This window comes from Palaemon carinicauda, chromosome 8 (genome assembly GCF_036898095.1).
Source record: "Palaemon carinicauda isolate YSFRI2023 chromosome 8, ASM3689809v2, whole genome shotgun sequence".
In the NCBI taxonomy this organism is placed as follows: Eukaryota; Metazoa; Arthropoda; class Malacostraca; order Decapoda; family Palaemonidae; genus Palaemon; species Palaemon carinicauda.
Genome location: NC_090732.1, coordinates 42,466,572 through 42,489,805, shown reverse-complemented (window position 1 = coordinate 42,489,805; position 23,234 = coordinate 42,466,572). Strand labels below are relative to the sequence as shown.

General features: G+C 41.4%; 1 protein-coding gene across 1 annotated transcript in view; it reads right to left on the bottom strand.

Annotated features, from left to right (window-relative positions):
• LOC137645725 (putative autophagy-related protein 11) overlaps window positions 1–19,153 on the bottom strand; it is a 507,493-nt gene extending 488,340 nt beyond the window's left edge. Inside the window, exon 1 of the mRNA XM_068378611.1 lies at window positions 18,950–19,153. Within this exon, the coding sequence (XP_068234712.1) occupies window positions 18,950–18,979 (30 nt within the window). The 5' untranslated portion in view covers window positions 18,980–19,153. The remainder of the gene's footprint in view (window positions 1–18,949) is intronic.
• Window positions 19,154–23,234: the final 4,081 nt, after the last annotated feature.

Here is a 23,234-nt window from a genome sequence, read left to right as displayed (position 1 = left end):
TCTTTTTATTGCTGAAATAAGGTAATTTCTAATTCTTTGATGATTATGAGACGAACCATTTTTATAGAGGAGACCTCCCTCATTTGAAAACATATTTGGTTTTTGGTAATAAATTATTAATATAGATTTCTTACAAAGGTTTCTAAAGAAGTGTCAAAAATTGCCTTGCCCTACTATATCTTTCTTAATACTTGACAAATCGTTTTTATTTATTATGATCTGATATAAAATTATTTCATCATTTTACATATTATGATTTACTGGTACCTTTACCATGGCAATATTTTCTAAGTTCAGCCTGGTCCGCGTAAAAGTCATGGGCAGCTCCTGCTTAGTTTCAAAAAATGTTATTTTCATTAGTAAAATAAATTTTTGAATATACTTACCCGATGATCATGTAGCTGTCAATTCCGTTGCCCGACAGAAATCTAAGGTCGAGATACGCCAGCGATCGCTATACAGGTGGGGGTGTACACAACAGCGCCATCTGTGAGTAGGTACTCAAGTACTTCTTGTCAACAAGAACTCAATTTTCTCCTCGGTCCACTGGTTCTCTATGGGGAGGAAGGGAGGGTTCTTAAATTCATGATCATCGGGTAAGTATATTCAAAAATTTATTTTACTAATGAAAATAACATTTTTCAATATTAATCTTACCCGATGATCATGTAGCTGATTCACACCCAGGGTGGTGGGTGGAGACCAGCATACATGTTAACAAAGAAGCTAAGTATCCCGTATTTCATTTTAGCAGTTATTCAAAATAACAAACATAAAATAAATAAGTACCTGGTAAGGAAGTCGACTTGAACTATTACTCTGCCTTTTTTAAGTACGTCTTCCTTACTGAGCCTAGCGGTCCTCTTAGGATGCTGAACGACTCCTAGGTGCTGAAGTATAAAGGGCTGCAACCCATACTAAAGGACTTCATCACAACCTCTAACCTAGGCGCTTCTCAAGAAAGAATTTGACCACCCGCCAAATCAACAGGATGCGGAAGGCTTCTTAGCCTTCCGTACAACCCAAAAAACAACAATAAAAAGTATTCAAGAGAAAGATTAAAAAGGTTATGGGATTATGGGAATGTAGTGGCTGAGCCCTCACCTACTACTGCACTCGCTGCTACGAATGGTCCCAGGGTGTAGCAGTTCTCGTAAAGAGACTGGACATCTTTGAGATAGAATGATGCGAACACTGACTTGCTTCTCCAATAGGTTGCATCCATAACACTCTGCAGAGAACGGTTCTGTTTGAAGGCCACTGAAGTAGCGACAGCTCTAACTTCATGTGTCCTTACCTTCAGCAAAGCAAGGTCTTCTTCCTTCAGATGAGAATGTGCCTCTCTAATCAGAAGCCTGATGTAGTAAGAAACTGCGTTCTTAGACATCGGTAGAGAAGGCTTCTTGATAGAACACCATAAAGCTTCTGATTGTCCTCGTAATGGCTTTGACCGTCTTAAATAGTACTTAAGAGCTCTTACTGGGCAAAGTACTCTCTCTAGTTCGTTCCCCACCAAGTTGGACAGGCTTGGGATCTCGAACGACTTAGGCCAAGGACGGGAAGGAAGCTCGTTTTTAGCCAAAAAACCGAGCTGCAAGGAACATGTAGCCGTTTCAGATGTAAAACCTATGTTCCTGCTGAAGGCGTGGATCTCACTGACTCTTTTAGCTGTTGCTAAGCAAACGAGGAAAAGAGTTTTTAATGTGAGGTCCTTAAAAGAGGCTGATTGGAGCGGTTCAAATCTTGATGACATTAGGAACCTTAAAACCACGTCTAGGTTCCAGCCTGGTGTGGATAACCGACGTTCCTTTGAGGTCTCAAAAGACCTAAGGAGGTCCTGTAGATCTTTGTTGGTGGAAAGATCCAAGCCTCTGTGGCGGAAGACCGCTGCCAACATACTCCTGTAACCCTTGATCGTAGGAGCTGATAGGGATCTTACGTTCCTTAGATGTAACAGGAAGTCAGCAATCTGGGTTACAGTGGTACTGGTTGAGGAAACTGCATTCGCCTTGCACCAGCTTCGGAAGACTTCCCATTTAGACTGATAGACTCTGAGAGTGGATGTCCTCCTTGCTCTGGCAATCGCTCTGGCTGCCTCCTTCGAAAAGCCTCTAGCTCTTGAGAGTCTTTCGATAGTCTGAAGGCAGTCAGACGAAGAGCGTGGAGGTTTGGGTGTACCTTCTTTACGTGAGGTTGACGCAGAAGGTCCACTCTTAGAGGAAGAGTCCTGGGAACGTCCACTAGCCATTGCAGTACCTCGGTGAACCATTCTCTCGCGGGCCAGAGGGGAGCAACCAACGTCAACCGTGTCCCTTCGTGAGATGCGAACTTCTGAAGTACCCTGTTGACAATCTTGAACGGCGGGAACGCATACAGGTCGAGATGGGACCAATCCAGCAGAAAGGCATCCACGTGAGCTGCTGCAGGGTCTGGAATCGGAGAACAATACATCGGGAGCCTCTTGGTCATCGAGGTAGCGAATAGATCTATGGTGGGTTGCCCCCACAGGGCCCATAGTCTGCTGCAAACATTCTTGTGAAGGGTCCACTCTGTGGGGATGACCTGACCCTTCCGGCTGAGGCGATCTGCCATGACATTCATATCGCCCTGAATGAACCTCGTTACCAGCGAAAGCTTTCGATCTTTTGACCAAATGAGGAGGTCCCTTGCGATCTCGAACAACTTCCTCAAATGAGTCCCTCCTTGCTTGGAGATGTAAGCCAAGGCTGTGGTGTTGTCGGAGTTCACCTCCACCACCTTGTTTAGCTGGAGGGACTTGAAGTTTATCAAGGCCAGATGAACTGCCAACAACTCCTTGCAATTGATGTGAAGTGTCCTTTGCTCCTGATTCCATGTGCCCGAGCATTCCTGTCCGTCCAGTGTCGCACCTCAGCCCGTGTCCGATGCGTCCGAGAAGAGACGGTGGTCGGGGGTCTGAACAGCCAATGGTAGACCTTCCTTGAGAAGAATGCTGTTCTTCCACCACGTTAGAGTAGACCTCATCTCTTCGGAAACAGGCACTGAGACCGCCTCTAGCGTCATGTCCTTTCTCCAGTGAGCAGCTAGATGATACTGAAGGGGGCGGAGGTGGAGTCTCCCTAACTCGATGAACTGGGCCAGCGATGAAAGTGTCCCTGTTAGACTCATCCACTGCCTGACTGAACATCGGTTCCTTCTCAGCATGCTCTGGATGCATTCTAGGGCTTGATTGATCCTTGGGGCCGACGGAAAAGCCCGAAAAGCTCGACTCTGAATCTCCATACCTAGATAGACAATGGTCTGGGATGGGACGAGCTGGGACTTCTCTATATTGACCAGGAGGCCCAATTCCTTGGTCAGATCCATAGTCCATCTGAGATTCTCCAGACAGCGACGACTTGTTGGAGCTCTTAAAAGCCAGTCGTCCAAATAGAGGGAGGCTCTGATGTCTGCCAAGTGAAGGAATTTCGCAATATTCCTCATCAGTCTGGTAAACACAAAAGGTGCCATGCTTAGGCCAAAGCACAGGGCTTGGAACTGGTACACAACCTTTCCAAAGACGAACCTTAGGAAAGGTTGGGAGTCTGGATGGATGGGGACGTGAAAGTACGCGTCTTCCAGGTCTAACGAGACCATCCAGTCCTCCTGCCTGACCGCTGCTAGGACCGACTTCGTCGTCTCCATCGTGAACGTCTGCTTGGTGACAAAAGCATTGAGAGCACTGACGTCCAGCACCGGTCTCCAACCTCCTGTCTTCTTCTCTACCAGGAAGAGACGGTTGTAGAAGCCCGGGGATTGATGATCCCGGACTATGACTACCGCTTCCTTTTGTAGCAAGAGCGACACCTCTTGTTGCAACGCTAGCCTCTTGTTCTTCTCCTTGTAGTTGGGAGAGAGGTTGATGGGAGATGCAGCTAGAGGGGGACTGCGGCAGAACGGAATTCTGTATCCCTCCCTTAGCCACTTCACAGACTGAGCGTCTGCACCTCTGCTCTCCCAAGCTTGCCAGAAGGTCTTGAGTCTGGCTCCCACTGCTGTCTGGAGAGGAAGGCAGTCAGAACTTGCCTTTTGCGGACTTGGAACCCTTCTTGGACTTGCCACGGTGACTGTCGGCACGGGTACCTCCTCTGCTGGAGGTTCTGCCACGAAAGGGCGGGATGAACCTAGTTGCAGGTGTGTCTACTGCTGCAGGGCGGAAGGGTCTAGGCACGGAAGGTAAGGTTTTAGCCTTACGTGCGGAAGATGCCATAAGATCATGGGTATCCTTCTGGATAAGCGAGGCAGCCATCCCCTTGATCAGCTCCTCCGGAAACAGACACTTGGAGAGAGGAGCAAACAACAACTCTGACTTCTGGCAAGGAGTGATACCAGCTGATAAGAAGGAGCAAAGATGTTCTCTCTTCTTAAGCACTCCCGACACGTACGAAGCCGCAAGCTCACCAGACCCATCCCCAATGGCTTTGTCCATGCTAGACATGATCAGCATGGCAGAGTCCTTATCCGAAGGGGAAGTCTTCCTGCTTAAGGCTCCCAAACACCAATCGAGGAAGTTGAAGATCTCGAAGGCACGAAAGACTCCCTTCAACAGATGATCCATGTCAGAAAAGGACCAGCAGATCTTCGATCGTCTCATAGCCAACCTGCGGGGAGACTCAACCAGACTTGAGAAGTCGCCCTGGGCAGAGGCAGGAACTCCCAAGCCGGGTTCCTCTCCCGTGGCATACCAGACGCTCGACTTGGAAGCAAGCTTGGTAGGCGGAAAGATGAAAGCAGTCTTTCCCAGTTGCTTCTTGGAATGCAACCACTCTCCCATAACCCTCAAAGCTCTCTTAGATGATCGTGCGAGAACAAGCTTGGTGAAGGCAGGAGCAGCAGACTGCATGCCCAGAGCAAACTCGGAGGGAGGAGAGCGAGGGGTTGCAGACACAAACTGCTCTGGATACAAGTCCCTGAACAAGGCAAGGACTTTACGAAAGTCTAAGGAGGGAGGCGTAGACTTGGGCCCTTCAAAGTCGGAGTGCGGTTCATCCAAATGTGCAGCTTCGTCATCTGATACTCCATCATCCGAAAGCTGAGTAGGAAGTGGCAAAGGCAGAGCAAAAAGCTGAACGGCTGAATCCGGCAGTACGGGTGCATGCGTAGCTGCTGCGGATCCAACATCATGCCGCTGCTGGTCAGTCTGCGAGCTGGCAACAACAGCTACATGATCATCGGGTAAGATTAATATTGAAAAATGTTATTTTCATTAGTAAAATAAATTTTTGAATATACTTACCCGATGATCATGAATTTAATCCAAATTAATTCCAAAAGCTTGCTAAGCTAATGATAAAGCTTCCTGAATAGCGAAGGCTAAACTCTAGAGTGAATACATCACCAAATCGTGAACAACAACTCCAGAATCAACAGCGTATCCAAGTAGGTCTTGCCGGCGGCACGACAGAGGAAAAATTGAGTTCTTGTTGACAAGAAGTACTTGAGTACCTACTCACAGATGGCGCTGTTGTGTACACCCCCACCAGTATAGCGATCGCTGGCGTATCCCGACCTTAGATTTCTGTCGGGCAACGGAGTTGACAGCTACATGATCATCGGGTAAGATTAATATTGAAAATGATATTTTCATTATAAAATAAATTTTTGAATATACTTACCCGGTGAATATATAAATAGCTGACGTCTCCGACGGCCCGACAGATTCCAAAAAACTCGCGAGCGATCGCCATGAAGGTAGCGGGTGTGCCCACCAGCGCCGACTATCGGCCAGATACCGCATATACTTCTCAACCACTCCAGTTCTTCTCAGTCCGCAGGGTTTCTATTGGGGAGGAAGGGAGGGCCTTTAATATTATATATTCACCGGGTAAGTATATTCAAAAATTTATTTTATAAGGAAAATATCATTTTTAAATATTAAACTTAGCCGGTGAATATATAAATAGCTGATTCACACCCATGGTGGTGGGTAGAGACCAGTATTATAACAATAAAGGCGTATATGCTCAAGAGTTTTTGACAAACATTTCATAAAAACAAACTTAAGTATAGGTACCTGGTAAGGAAGCTGACTCTGATGATTACTTTGCCTCATTATTCCGCTTTCCTCACGAAGCCCAGCCATCCTCTCAGGATGCTGAAAGACTCCCAGGAGCTGTTATATCCAGGGCGAACACCCCTATAACAGGACCTCATCAATACCCTTAATCTGGGCGCTCTCAAGAAACAACATTTTGACCACCCGCCAAATCAAAAAGATTGCGAAAGACTTCTTAGTCTCCCGTACAACCCAAAATAAGATTAAAAATTTCAAGAGTAGATTAAAAGGATATTGGGATTAAGGGAATGTAGTGGTAGAGCCTTCACCCACTACTGCACTCGCTGCTACGAATGGTCCCAGTGTGTAGCAGTCCTCATAAAGAGTCTGGACATCTTTCAAGTAATATGAAGCGAATACCGACTTGCCTCTCCAAAAGGTCGCGTCCATAATACTTTTAATGGATCTATTTTGCTTAAACGCCACTGAAGTTGCTATCGCTCTGACTTCATGAGCTTTGACTTTAAGTAAATTACGATCCTTCTCACTTAAATGAGAGTGTGCCTCCCGAATCAAAAGTCTAATAAAATAAGACCACGCATTCTTAGACATGGGCAAAGAGGGCTTTTTAACGGAGCACCATAAAGCCTCTGAACAACCTCGTAGCGGTTTAGCTCTGGATAAATAAAATTTAAGAGCCCTAACGGGGCACAGCACTCTTTCAACTTCATTCCCCACAATCTCAGAAAGACTGGGGATTTCAAATGATTTAGGCCAAGGACGAGACGGAAGTTCATTCTTGGCCAAAAAACCAAGTTGAAGAGCGCATACTGCTTTATTAGTGGAGAAGCCGATGTTCTTGCTAAAAGCATGTATCTCACTAACCCATTTAGCCGAAGCCAAGCTCACCAAAAAAAGTGTCTTGAGGGTAAGATCCTTCAGGGAGGCTGAATTTAATGGTTCAAACCTGTCTGACATAAGGAACTGTAGGACCACGTCCAAGTTCCAAGCAGGAGTCGAAATATGACGCTCCTTGGAAGTCTCGAAAGACTTAAGCAGGTCTTGGAGATCTTTGTTATTAGAAAGATCCAAACCCCTATGCCTGAAAACAGAAGCTAACATGCTTCTGTAGCCTTTAATGGTGGATGCAGAGAGGGAGCGACGTTTCTCAGATAAAGAAGAAAATCCGCAATCTGCGCTACAGAGGCACTTGGAAGAGAAAATAGAGGAGGACTTGCACCAGTCTCTAAATACCTCCTATTTCAACTGATAGATCCTGATGGTAGAGGATCTTCTATAGTCCAGTCAAATTAGGGAAAAAAAATGAAAAAATTCATAACAAGCTGAAAATTGGAGAATGTTTTCTACAGACCATTAGAAATAACATATCAAAAGTCCCCATCCGTCCACCCCGAGCTTCGTCCGCCATCTTGGAAAATGGCCGCCAAATTTCAATTTTTCGCTATTTCCATGGAAACCATTGATCTTAGGAAAATAACTGCCTTATACATTATTGTTCATCATAATATTTCCTACAAAAGTTGTTCAATGCATATTTTTGCTATGAATGGTAGTTTTAATGATATTCTCGGTTTTGTAACCATATTAAATTGTGTGAGTATGCCCATGTGAATTTATTCACTTGCTTTTGATTTGATACTTGGCTATTTTTTTTTTTTTTTTTTTTTTTTGCACCATAGTATTTTCTAAATGGTTTTCCTTTTTGTCTTGTTTTCATTTCAGAATATACTTTAAAAATGGAAGGAACCACAGATCAAAGTGAATTATGTGTACTTTTCGAAGAACGCTTAATAGAAAGTGAAAATGTTTGTGTTAAGAAAGGTATGTCGACACTTGTTGAAGCAAGTGAGAAAAGAGGATGATAAGTGGCAAAAGTGGGTTAATTTATCAACTATTCAAGTACACATAAAATGCAGAAAAGACTATACTAGAGAAAAGAGTATAAAAGCAGCTTATAAAAAAGATACAACTGACCAGGAGGAAACAGGGTCACCTATTAAACAGAAAATTAGATCAAAAGAAACTGTGTTTGATTTCAAGAAAAAGTGTATATTTTGTTTTCAAGAGTGCTTTGAAAAAAGAGGAAAAGAAAAAACCTCTCCATAGACGGCAAGTAGTTAGTAAAGTAATGACCTTAGACTTTGGAAAAAATGTGCTGGATAAATGCATCAATCGTAATGATGACTGGGGCAAAAAGGTAAAAGCAATTATAGTTGGTGTTCATTGTTTGGTTGCAGAAGAAGCAAGATACCATAGGTCATGTAGCTCCAAGTTTTTTTTTTTCGAAGCAACACTTAAATCCGTCAGAGAAAGTTTGTTCATATATGGAAGACAGTGATGACTGTCAATTTACTTTGCAGGAATTGTTAGATGTGATGCATCAGAACCAATCTTGCAGGACAAGTGGAAGCTATCTGAAAACCAAATTACAAGAAAAGTATGGAAATGATGTTATAACTACCCTCCAAAGAAAGATTCCCATTGTATGTTTCCGCAAATCAGGAGATAAATTGCTATGTAATTCTTGTTATAATGAAAAACTCCATAGTGAGAAAGAAGAGCGAATGAGGATTGTTAGAACTGTAGCAGCTATTATTAAAGAGGACATAAAGTCAAAGGTGTACGACTCCAGCAACTATCCTTCTCCTGAGGGACTCTTTAATAATGTTGAAAACAACATACCTGATTCTCTTCAAGTTTTATTACATGAAATAATTGAAAAAGGAGGAAAGGGAGATACAGACAACAAACACAGGGTATGCTCTGCTATAGCTCATTCAGTCCTACAAGCAGTCCTTCCAAGAACATTTGTCTCTCCGATCCTACTCGGAGTAGTTGTTTACGTACACAGGAAATTTGGATCAAGACTCCTGGTACATATTTTACATAAACTGGGATTCTCTACTGGATATAATGAAGCACAACTCTTTGAAGCATCTTGTATGAAAACTACCCCTCCTAATATTTTGCCTTATTGTTTCATGCAGTTTGTTTTTGATAAGGCAGATTTTGATGTGCACACAATAGACGGGTTTCACACATTTCACTGCATGGGAAGCATTTGCTATGGTTGAGCGGGAAGTGGATGAAATTTAAGGATATTCCACACTGGAATGGATCTATGGATGCTATCAATAATAGCGAGGACTTTGATACGACGTCCATTCGCTTCTTGCCTTTCCTTGATTTAAAGGCTACCTCTTCTAATGCAATAAACAGCGTGTTACATTTTGCATCTGATTCATGTAGAAAAGCGAGTAAGAGTGAGACATGTGTTACTTTTGACCAGCCACTATAATGGAAGGCAAGAGAGATTGTGTCCTCTACTGAAAACAGTTTGAATTTAGGTAATGTTTTCGTGCGACTAGGTGGTTTTCATCTCTTAATGTCATTTATGGGTTCTATTGGGTACACCATGGCCGGTAGTGGATTAAACGAAGTGTGGGAGACAGTTTATGCACCTAAATCTACATACAAAATGATGACAGGACACAGCTTTGCCAGAGCCCTTCGAGCACATCTGTTAACATATGCTGCATTGGGCCAGCTTCTTTTAGATGGTGCAACCATTTCTGATGAGGATAAACAACAGGTTCAGTCCATGCTTCAGCAGTATGATAACAAAACATTGACTGCAACATCAGTAAAGGATTCGGCTATCATAAATAGCATTGTAAAGAAATTTAACATTCATGTGCAAGAAGTTGCCTTAAGGGGCAAAACAGCAATGCTTTGGATACAATATTTCCAGATGGTGACTGTGATGCTACACTATATAGAGGCTGAAAGACTATGAAATTGGGAATTAGACCTACTGTGTGTTCAAGAGTTTATACCTTACTTTCATGCAGCTGGTCACTTAGCTTATGCAAAATCGTGCCACCTATACTTGCAAGATATGCCTGATGAAGATTTTGTCAAGTTTACAAAGAAAGGATTTTTTACAATCAGGCGCTCAAACAAGAATTGGGCTGGTCTATGGTCCGATCTTACTGTTGAACAAACGCTAATGAGGACCATGAAGACCTCAGGAGGGCTGACACATGGGCGAGGGATAACCGATAGTGTATTGAGTCGGTGGATTCTTGGCATGCCAGATACATGTGAAATGTGCACCAAAGTTGAGGAGTTTTATGGATAGAGAAGTTCGTATAGTGAACAGCACATTGATCTACGACCTTCAAGGATTGTGAGAGATAATGAAGATACAGAAAAGATTTTGCAGTGGTTTCTGTCTCATCCACCCTTTTCAGACAATAAGGAGATTATGTCACTTGCAACTGGGATAACTGGTGATAATAAAATAAACTGCTACAAAAGCTATGAATGCCATAACTGGACAAGCTTTCGGTGAGGTAAAATTGAAGCGCAAGAACCGTGTGTTATCTCTGGCAACAATAAACTCAAGTGTCACAATACGAGAAGATATTGTTCCTGTTGATACAACTCTTCTGTTTCAAAGAATAATACATACATTAGACACTAGTACTGCTGATCTGCAAGATTATTTTCAGTACGAGCTTGCCCCAATGCCACCTGCATTATTTACTGAACAGGGCATGAGAAAGACCAACAAAGCTGCAATGTATAGTGTGTTCAATGATAAGAGTACTAGTACATTTCAGTATCTGGATGAAGCAGTTTTCATAGTAGATGGAGGTTTTATACTTCATCGTGTTGTGTGGCCATCACACATTCAAGGACTCACTTATGATGAGGTCTATGAGGCATACATCTCATACATCAAACAGTATTACCACACAAAGGCAGTCATTGTGTTTGATGGATACGGTGACTCAAAATCTAGTACAAAGTATGCAGAGAGACAACGCAGATCACGCACATTGCAAACTACTGATACGATTTTTTACCCCAACACCAAAGTATGCATTAGTCAAGAAAAATTCCTATCAAATGAGCATAACAAATCGTGATTTATCAGCCAGTTGTCCAGAAAACTAGCTGAAAATGGTATCTCGGTGAAACAAGCACCTGATGATGCAGATTTATTAATTATACAAACAGCTATACGAGAGTGTTTGAACTCTGAGAGCACCATCGCTGTTGTTGGAGAAGATATTGACCTTCTTATACTTCTGACTGCACTGACACCAGAAAGCAGAAATATTACTTTCTTGAAACCTGGTCGTGGAAAAGTGCCTGCCCGACACTACAATTCTTCTGATCTACAAGCTTCACGTGGTTCACTAAAGGATTACATTCTTTTCATTCATGCTGCCAGTGGGTGTGACACAGTTTCGTCTCTCTTCGGACAAGGGAAGCTTAAATTATTCAGACTTTTACAGAACAAAGAAAGACTAAGAAAGCATGTAGATGTATTTAATAGCAAGACATCAACACAGAAATCAGTGGCTGATGCAGGAGAGAAGTTACTTATTGCCCTATATGGAGGTCCTGATGAAGAATTTGAGCTAAATTCATTTCGATTGAAGTGCTTTAGGAGAGCAACAGTACGTTGTAAAAGGCAAGTAAAACTTGAAAGACTTCCCCCAACAGCAGAAACATCAAAACAACATTTTCTTCGTGTGTACCATCAGGTTCAACTATGGCAGAGCAATCCACTACCCCCTGAGCAGTGGGGATGGATAAAAGGCACTGATGGCTTGTTTCTTGTCACCACAGAATTACCACCCGCATCTGAGAAGTTGCTACATTTGATATCGTGCACATGCACAAAGAACTGTGTACAGAACTGCAGCTGTATAAAAGGGGGTCTAAAATGTTCCATCGTATGTGTATGTTGTCAAGGGGTTTCTTGCTCAAACTCTATAATCCAATCCGAGGAAGAACTAATGGATGAACTGGAGATTCCCTCACGTGATACTGATGAAAGTGGCAATGAAGATCATGAAGAATCTGTTGAACCAGAAGAAATATGTCAAGCAAACCAACAGGAAATTAGCTGTGAAGAACCTGTCAATAATTCAGGTACGGCGAAATCTAGTGTTTTACCATCTACTTCTACTTCAGTGGAGCCGCTAGAGCGTCCAAGGAAATCGTTAAGATCACAGATTTAGTGTAAGAAATTGTATATGTGACAAGGAGAGTATCGAGATAGTTGTGGCTTAGGCCTAAATGGGAAACCACATTAAAAAAAAAAAAAAATGCGCCTACGTACTTCACCTCATGAGTGGTGTGGAAAAAAAGTATGAATTTAAAATATTGTGCTCGCAAAAACTTGATATAGCTTGCAAACTATCACTTTCAGAGTACATTTGCATGAAACCTCTTTTGTAGAGAATTTGGTGAGTTTTAATAATGTACTGAATAGTCATTTCCGTCAGACTAACCGTTTACATGAAAAAAGCAAAAAAAAGAAATTTGGCGGCCATTTTCCAAGATGGCGGACAAAGCTCAAGGTGGATCAATGGGGACTTTTGATATGTTATTTCTAAGTGTCTAAGGAAGTCATGTGCAAAATTTTAGCTTATGATTTTTTTCATTTATTTCACTAAAATACGACTAAAATGACTGGACTACTAGCCCTCGCGATCGCTCTAGCTGCCTCCTTCGAAAACCCTCGAGCTCAAAAGAGTCTTTCGATAGTCTGAAGGCAGTTAGACGAAGCGTGGGGAGGCTTTGATGAAATCTCTTTACGTGAGGCTGTCGCAAGAGATCCATCCGCAACTGCAGACTTCTTGGAACGTCTACCAGCCATAGAAGTACCTCTGTGAACCACTCTCTTGCGGGCCAGAGTGGAGCAACCAACGTCAACCTGGTCCCTTCGTGAGAGGTGAACTTCTGCAGCACCTTGTTTAGGATCTTGAAAGGTGGAAAGGCATAAACGTCCAGGTGAGACCAGTCCAGCAGGAAAGCGTCTATGTGTGCTGCCTCTGGATCTGGAACTGGAAAGCAGTAAGTCGAGAGCCTCTTGTCAGTGAAGTCGCAAAAAGATCTATGGTGGGTTGACCCCATGTCATCCATAGCTTCTCGCACACAGTCTTGTGCAACGTCCACTCCATGGAGATGACTTGTCCTCTTCTGCTGAGGCAGTCCGCCAAGACATTCATTTTTCCTTGCACAAATCTCGCCAAAGGAGAGATGTTACTTGCCTTAAATGGAGTTCCTTCTGATCCGTGGACCAAAGACCCGAGCATTCCAGACTGTCCAGTGGAGCTCCCTAACCCAAATCCGATGCAATTGAATACAACACATGGTTTGGGTTCTTGATCGCAAGAGAAAGACCTTCTCAAAGTCTGATGTTGCTGTCCCACCAAGACAGACATGTCTAGACTGAGTTGGAGATTGAGAAAGAGATACTCTCTAAGCCCTTCTCCTTGTTCCAATGGTTTAGGTGAAATTGGAGAGGGCAAAGGGTGAGTCTCCCCAGAGAGATAAACTACTCCAGCGATGAGAGAGTTCCCACGAGGCTCGTTCAAACTCTTACAGAGCAACTGTTTTTCTCTTGCAAGTGAAGGACTTTTAACAGAGCTTGTTCCATTCTTGTGGAAGACGAAAAGGCCCGAAAAATCCGACACTGTATCTCCATTCCCAAATAAAGAATAGTCTGGGATGGAGTACTGTAAGTTATGACTTCTCTACGTTCACTATGAGACCTAGCTCCTTGGTTAGGTCTAATGTCCATTAGAGGCTCTCCAGACAGCGATTTAATGACGACGCCCTGATTAGCCAGTCGTCAAAATAAAGGGAGGCTCTGAATCCTCAAAAAATGTAGAAAGCTTGCTACATTTTGCAAGGGCCTTGTAAAAACAAGAGGAGCAGGAATGAGGCCGAAGCACAGTGCTCGAAATTGGTACATTACTTTCCCGTCCACAAACCTCAGATGTTGTTGAAAGTTTGGATGAATCGGGAAGTATGCATCCTGAAGGTCGAGGGAGACCATCCAGTCGCCTTCCCTTACTGCTGCCAAGACAGATTTGGTAGTCTTCATCGTGAACTTTGTCTTGACAATGAACATATTGAGCACACTTACATCTTAAGTACTCCTGCAGTGAACGTGGCTGCCAGATCATTGGAGCCATCCCTGATAGCCTTGTTCCTGCAGTGAACGTGGCTGCCAGATCATTGGAGCCATCCCTGATAGCCTTGTTCATGCATGACATAATTGTACAGCAATACATTGACAGCTGGAGAGACTTTCTTACTTAAGGCTCCCAGGGACCAATACAACAAATAAAAACTTCAAACGCTCGAAAAAAACTCCTAACAGGAGATGGTCTAGCTCTGAAGCAGACCATAAAATCTTGGAGCGTCTCATGGCTAGACGACGAGGAGAGTCCACTAGGCTTAAGAAGTCTCCCTGGGCAGAGGCAGGTACTCCCAAGCCGAGAACTTCTCCTCGAGCTTCTCCTGTGTCACACCAGACGCCCGAGCGAGAAGCTAATTAAGAAGGAGGAAAAGCAAAAGCAGACTTTCCTAAACTTCTCCTGGATTCCAACCAGTCTCCCAGTAAGAGCATGGCCCTCTTGGAAGAACAAGAGAGAACTGACTTCGTAAATGTAGGCGTCGAAGAAAGCCATGCCAAGAGTAAACTCAGACGGCGGAGCAGCCGTTACAAAACGAGTAGGACAAAATTTCACTAAAGAAATTCATAATTAAAAAACAAGGGATTGTTGGACCACCCTAGGTTACTCCTCTTCTGAATGACTCCCCAAAGGTACATTAGTTGAAAGGGGGTCATCAACTTCTTCAGAAGGCACATCATCTGATAAATCTAAAGTCTTGCGAGAAGGAGATTTATATTCAGAATGACGTGAAGGAAAAGCCTGACAGGCTACATCAACTTGTATATGAACAGAGGTTAAAGTTGGAGGGTCGATGTCACGTTGTGACTGCAGAGAATGTTATTCTACTACACGTCGTGACAGAAGTAACTGATGTTCAAACGTCCCGTAGTAACAGCGGTGACAGCTGTTCGATGCTATATCGTGACTACGATGACTGACCCTCGACGTCACGTCATGTCTACGGTGTCTACCGCTCAACGTCACGTCGTGTCTGCGGTGTCTGCAGCTCAACGTCACGCTGTGACTGCGGTGGCTGACGTTCAAAGCGATCAAAGTTACATCGAGATTTATGCTCCGCATCTCGTTTAACAGCAAAGCTGTCACTAGGGATAACATCAGCGTGGCGTAACAAAGCTCGTCTAGAAGGTTGAAGACCCGAATCACGTATCCCAGAACCGTAACGTACAAAAAGCAAAGGATCCTTTCGCACAGGAACAGGATCGAAAGCTTCTATTAAAGAAGAAAGCTTTAACAGCATATCTTGCAAAACACTTAACTTCGGATCAACCTGTGACTGCGGTGGCTGACGTTCAAACGTCACGTAGTAACAGCGGTGACTGCTGATCGATGCTATATCGTGACTACGGTGACTGACACTCGACGTCACGTTGTGTCTACGGTGTCTACCGCTCAACGTCACGTCGAGTCTGTGGCAGAAACGTCTGTACATGAACGTCATCGCTATGAACGGGACTCTTATGATGACTACAGCTAGGACGTTGAACTTGTTCTGAAGGAACTAATAAACGTTTCAACCGTCTCGAAACTTTACGCCCAGGCTTTTAAAGAGACGAATCATCGGAAGACGAGGAGAAACTTCGTCTCTCCTGTCTTATGGCAAGGACGTGCTTGACGAGCAACGTCTGATACCTTTGAGGGAACGTCTGTTCGTTGGTTTACACTCCTCACTCCCTTAGGTCCTACAACATTCCTTCTCCCTGGTGCAGGGGAGCCTGAAAGAGGTCTCGGACTAGGCAAGTGACAAGCACGAACAAACGAACCCTCCGCAACACAGAACATGTATTTTGCACTTACTTCACTGATATCGCATTTTTTAATAATTTCACATTAGACATGAATAAAACTGATTTCTACCTGAAGCACGCAATTCTCCCTTAAATCAAAAGGTTAGAATTGCGAAATGAGTCGTATAATGTAAGCACATTAGTACAAAATGAAACACACATGCAAAAATCAATAAACATATACATATATATCGAATAAAACGGAAATATATAAAGTTAAAGAGATCAGTGACTGGGGATGAGACTAAACAATAGTTCACTAAGGACTACGTTTTCAATCTCTCACCGTACAGTGCCTTGGGACGAGAATAAAAACTAAAACGTTTTATCCTCTCTCCCCGTACAGAGACTTGGGACGAGAGTAAAAAAAACTGAATCGAGAACAACGTTACTCGCTCCCAAACTCCTTGTACAGAGACTTGGGACGAGAATAAAGATCGGATCGTTCTCTCTTTCTCTCTCTCTCTCTTGTCACTCACAAGAGAATGGCCCACTCACCCTTCGTCAATAACAGGTTATTTGACTAAAGGAAAAAACTGAAAGGACTAAGAAATTGAAAATTAACATGTTCCTTTAAATTAGTATCTAAAAAACTTCAGTTTGAAAGAAGAATGAACAAAACATCAAAATCGATTTACTCTTTCTGCAAAGTGAAACCGTGATTCTCTCTTTTTCTATCGTAACGATAGAGCGCAAACTGCGTAGCATGAATAAACCAAACGTTAGTTCATCTTTGAAAAACAGCACGAAGACTATTCAAAGAATAAATTTCTTAAAATATTTTCTAAAAATATTCAGCTCATCACTCTTACAGAGCAACTATTGTAATCTAAACAAAAATAAAAGTTGAATGGGCTCAACGTTGTTTAACTTCGTTTTCCAAGTTAGGACCGCCTACAAAGAATAGGTAAAGGCCGCATATAAACAAAAACATAAAATTTATCTCGATGTTTAGTATAAATGGAAAGCTAATCGAAGAGGCCTAATAAAGGCGGGTGAGATATAAAATATATAGAGGTAAATCTATAAATATAAACAATAATTTATAAAGTGATAAAATAAATTACTAAAAGCCTTTAACACACTTCCGTACACTGAGGGAAGGGTCGGCCATCTTTTCTCTATGGAAAAACCAGAGCGAGATTAAAAAAGCAAGGGCAAAAAACTTTTCCTCTCCTTTCAAAAGCATTTCTTTTGAAGATAGTATTGAATAATCCAACACGGCGAAAGCAATAAAACCAAAACCAAGTACTTCACCAATTCGGTAGAAAACTCGAGGTCAAGAGCGAGCGGAACCAATGTTGTCGGTGACACCGACAGAGAAGAACTGGAGTGATTGAGAAGTATATGCGGTATCTGGCCGATAGTCGGCGCTGGTGGGCACACCCGCTACCTTCATGGCGATCGCTCGCGAGTTTTTTGGAATCTGTCGGGCCGTCGGAGACGTCAGCTATTTATATATTCACCGGCTAAGTTTAATATTTAAAATTTCCCAATAGAAAGAGCCCGTGTCGTCCCAGGCTATGAAGCGTTCAATTTTACTATTTTATGCTGTCCCATCAATATACATTCTTACCGCACGGTTAAGTCCTTTACAGTGGCATTTACTACTGCTAGAATAAATTATCGTGAGATGTTAGGGAAGGAAAAGGTCGTTATAATGCATCAGTCGCTGAAGACACGGCCAAGTTACTTGATCGTAAAATTTCCCCCAAAAATTCCTTCCTGTTTGGTAGCGCTCCGTTTGCCTATCAGCTGGTGGTGCAAGCTTGGAAATTTAGTGATGTTCGGACATATGTTCGATAAAATACCAGGACATGTCCCAATGAACTACAATTTTATCGAACCCCTAATTTGTTATATATACTGTACAACCAAAGGTTAGGATAGGCAATATCTAATTAAGATGTTTAGGAGGATTAAGCCAGTGTCAATAAGCCGACCCAAACTAACCTTTCTTTTCCGTGCGCTTGTAGGGCTGCTTTTGTTGGCCACGATTTCAAAAATTTTAACCCCTCGCAGTGACCCAAGATTGACCTGACCAAGCCTCCGAGGCGGACATTTCTAACGCTAACCGCCGTGATGAACAGATATATGTCCTATAGTTTTTCTTTGAACGATGTGGTTGAATTTATTACTCATAACAATCAGCTTGATGTTTTGAGGATGAACCTGTATAATTAGAGGTGCAATTGTCGTAAAATATTCACATAAAGGTAATCCTGAATAACATTTTTATTTCAGTTTAGTCAAGATATAATTTAGGGTGCTGCCCATCACTAGGGGTTGTGACCTGGGAACTACTAGGTTTGGTTAGGTTGGTTTTTACACACCCAAAGTCCCAGGTTCCCATCTGTGTCTGTCATGAAGGGGGGTTTCCAACATATTCAAACACAGTGTTCCTAGTATGCAGATCATTGGGACAAAAGAGTGAAATTTCAGTTATTTGATATCGTATGAAATGCCAAGCACAAAACTAGGGTTTTCTTGGTGTTCCATCATTTTTTGTTGGCTATTATCGCATGTTTCCGACATTCATGCGCCGAGAGGCCCCAGTATATAAATTGTTGGGACAAAACTTGTGAATTCATTAATACTTCATTAGGTTCTAATTCCCGTTTAAATGAAGGTCAAATTTAGTGAAAGCACATTATTAACTACAGGAAAAACTATTTTTTTCTGTTCAATATGTTTCCGTCCGTAACTATAATTCTACCGAAATCGCTATATCATATTTCTTAAATTGTAAAACTAGCTTCATACTAACAGATTTAAGACCAAGATAAATAACTTTCCCATAAATAAAATCGATTTGACGAGTAATAAGTAAGTTTACGACTGTTCCAACGAACTACTTCCACCCACGATTTACTTTCAAAATGTAGTTTTTGGTTACAACTTTGTAGAATTTAAAAAATTCTTACTTGAAAAATATGGATTTCCATATCATATTTTTCATCATTGTCGTTCATAGTTCCTGTAATTACAACAGTATTTATTTTCTCAAGTATTATTGTACATTAATACAATTCTACTTAAACACTGCGAGCACTCGACTACCCTAAGACAAAGCTGTGATATTTGTTCTATTTTAAAAGGTTCAAATAGAGGCATCACCTTACCTTTACGAAATCTATATGCCTTACAGACATGATGAATACTCAAACAGATTAACAAGTATCTTCTTTAACCCGCATTCATTGATATTACTTAAACGTTTAGGTGGTCATGAAAATGAATTTTAAACTGCACCCACTCATTGTTTTTTTAGTCACTACCGCCATTATAAAGTTGGGTCTTAGCCTCTGTAACGGCTCCCCTGTCAAGTATTTCATTGTTTTTGGTTTCACCTTTTCCAATGTTGCTTTAGAGTTTTTTAACAATTCTTTTCTGTCTTTCCACAATTTTTAAATAATACTTATTTAAAAATCTTCATTGCTTTTCATTTCATATAGTACCAGGCTTCTTATTACGTCTTCTTTCTATTCTTAGTGTTCTTTCGTTGGTGAACTGCAATCATTTCTTGTGGTATTTAGTATTTTGCAGTCGAATAAGAAGCGTATTCAGGTTTATTCTTCCTCTTCACATAATTTGCATTTTATATCAGTATTGGCAAATTTTTTCCTCCACTGCAGATCTAGTGTGATGGTGCGTGCTAAAAAAAAGTAGTCCTAAAAGCAGGTGAATCATGTCCGTTTCCATTAAAGTTTTCTCCTTCCTTTATATACATTTCCTTGTATAGTAAAGTTGTGATGCATTTTATATATCATCTTCCTATATTTTGTTACAATGAGGAGTATCGTTTTAAAAGCTCAAGGTAGAGATGACTTGGGGAATCTAACCGAGGCCCTTTGCGTCAATATGTGTAGGAAATGATGATGAGGACCGTATTGCTTTATTTATATCTCTTACGTCCAAGAGGCTTAAATTCGGAACTTGAAGATACTGTTCGATTGTTTTTTCCCATTTCGTGTGTTTTCAAACATATCAAGAAATATTTCTTTCACCAATGCGTTTCTTTAATCTTTCGTAATGAAAGAGGAAGTTTTAATTAATCTTGTGTAGTAACGAGTACCCAACTTCTGCTCTTAATGCAGTAACTAGTGTACACTTTGGAGTGTATGGTATTAATCTATGTTTTAATTTCTTATATTTGTAACTTGTCTATCTCCTCTTAGATGGATTACCTCTGTGGAGTGCAGGGGACTTGGAACGGGTATCTCTTCCCAAAGGGATTTTCTGATCATTGATGTATTCCATTCCAGTTTCTACCGGAGTTGAGGAATGTCTGGTTTATGAATGTATAGGCTTTATTAAGTATTTATTCTTGGAAAAACACCTGTATCTATGGCGTGAGGGCTGAGATGTTAAAGGAAGGGGGTGAGATTGTACTTGAGTATGTTTTGTGTTGTCAGTGGTACCAATGGATTTTGGTGTGTATTGTTCCGCTCCACCCAGTGTTGCAAGTATGGATACCTTTTGATTTTTGATGCTGGTACATCTTTACGACGCTGGACCAAAGGATACGAAATTGAATAAAGAGGCCAGAAATGGATACATTCTACTGTTTTCTTTAAAGAATTGGATACGTTTAGTCATTATTTTTTAGGAAAAGTGAAAATCAACCAAAACTCAAAAAAACCCACAGTGCTCCCAATCATATGGTAGAGTAACTGTTTTTTAAGTGGTGGTTTGGGGGGGGGGAGGAGTGAACACGTCTTGGGGCTTATTCGTGAATCACAATACAATGTGTGCAATAATGGATGGCGGTCAATTACTTTTCATAAAAGGACGATTGACGACTTCCAATAACCCCGCTGACTTTTAGTGTTCAGTTCAAAAACTTAAAAGTAGTGATGGAACACTTAGTTCCCAAATCTGTCAAAATTTATGTATTGCCTTTTAGTTCTGCCTTATTCTCTTGCAGTGGAGAAAATATTTTCTCCGGTCAAAATATTAAAGACAGACATAAGAGATAGGTTGAATACTGAATCAGTAAATGGATTGTTAATAAGCAAAGGCAGCGGGGGGGGGGGAGGTTTCATTGCTATCAATGGGAGTCTAGTAATTTGATGATAAACTCTGCCTAAAATGTATTCAAGTAATGATAAACAGTGAAGCATCTGTAGCTGTAGCCTATAGGCAAACGACGGAAGTTTGTATTTTTGTAGCTGTTAATTTTTTTTTTTTGTATAGGTTTTCATATCATCGTATTGTGCAGTGTTAGTGTACCAATGCAAATTCAATATATTTTTGTTCCTACAAACCATTAATAAATATAATCTTTTTTGAAGATCTAAACCATAATATAAGCTTCGCCCCAAATTTATAATGTACGTCACTGTACAATCCCCATCACCAGGCAGCAGATAGCAACTTTGCTGTCAGCTGTAAGATGTCTAACAACAGGGTAAGAATGAAAGAATTTTAATCAATTGAAAATACTTTTTTTAACCACATCCTCATTAACTATAACGCATTTTTAAGAGAATATATTGGGGAACGATTTTGGATACTATTTCATATTAATTGGATACGTTTTGTACATTCTGGATACGTTTTTGGATACGTTTATATTTTTCCCACTTGCAACACTGGCTCCGCCTCCACTATATAAAGGTATGAGAGCTTTCCATAGAGCTGTAGTAAATTCTACAAGTTTTACTTCGTTGATTGTCATTTGAAAAGTGTATGGTAGAGTGTTGATTTATTAATTACAGGGTTAAGGATAAAACATAGGATGTGATCGTAGAGGTGCAGGGTGGTTTTAGAAGAGGTAGTGAAGATATGGATATTTTTTTTACAATAGACCTGAAGAAAGATTGTAATAGAGATGATAGGGAAACGATCATAGCGATGTGGAATGTGATAAGACTATATGGAATTGGTGGAAGGCTGTTTCAGTTAGCCTTTGATTTTGGTTATGTGTGATATTCCTCCTTTATTAAAAAGAGGAATATCACACATTCTTCCTTATATTTCTATCTAGCTTCGTGAGTCGGGTTGACAAAAACATCTATACACTTGTTGCATTTTAATGTCCAACCAAGGTTATAAGCTAGGTAGGGAATGACTGACTGACGACAAATGTCACCCGACTCACGCGGTCTACAGTCTCATGAGAATCGTGACTCGTCGCGTCACGATGTCACATGGGATAAGTTTGTTTACATCGCGGTCTAGGCAGGACTGTCCGACTGTCAGAAAGAACGACTAACGTTGGCATTCGCTGGTGACGCTGGATCCAAGTTCCAGGTTCCTCGTTGCTCTCTCCACAACACGATGATTGTGGGCATACTACTAGAAGCGTAGGTGCAAAGCGCTGCAATCTACAGAAAGTTCATTGTCATTAGTTACCTCCTACACAGACAGTACAGTTTACATACTTTTACTTCTAACTTCCAGGGTCTGGAAGTTAATTATATCGGGCAACTTTTTAGTTGATGCTTCTAACTTCCTTAATTCTATACCAATCCTTCTAAATTTTCTCAATTCAGTACAGCTAAACATAGGCTTAGTAGTCGACCTATCACCTGTCTCACCACACAACACACAAAGCCTATTTTTTCATTCCTGTTTCTATCATTTTCTTAATTCTATCATGAGGTCCTTGTTGTCAAACTCAAACAGTTGGAAGTGGGTGGGTCGTTTCTTGGCACCATTATTAAATTTTTAATCAATAGATTGCAAAGAGTTGTTGTTGATGGTTACCATATTAAGTATAGGAATGTGATATCTGGCGTTCCTCGGGGTAGTGTTCTTGGCCCATTACTTTTCACACTATATACACATGACATGTGGTTTGGCCTAGAGAACAAGCTTGTTGCATATGCAGATGATGCTACTCTCTTTCCATCTATTCCATCTGGGGTTGCTGAATCCCTTTATAGAGATCTAGCTAAAATTAGTGCATGGTGCAAATTATGGGGCATGAAGTTGAATCCTAACAAAACTCAAAGTATGGTTGTAAGTAGGTCAAGGTCAGTGGCTCCTCAATATCCGGATCTCAGCATTGACAATGTTTCTTTAAGTTTGTATGACTTTTAAAATTTTAAGTGTGATTTTCGAGATCAAATTTACTTCTGAGAAACTCATTAGGTCTGTGTCTTCTTCATTGAACACAAAAAGGGGTAGTTTCGCTCCACTATGGACACTCACTTTTTCTTGTGCTTCCATATTCATTCACTACTGTCTGTACCTTTGGCACTTTACATTTTTCAGCAAAGTGTCCCTATTTCTAGCAGCTTTTGCATTCTTGTGCATATTTCGTCCACAAAATTTGCAGTCTTTCACCATCTTTTAATTTTGTGGCTTTACTGCATTCTTAGTCTCAAATTTCATCTCTTAGTTTTTCCACACTCCCTTTTTGAATTTGCTCTTTTGCTAACCTTTGTCCACTTTCTCGAT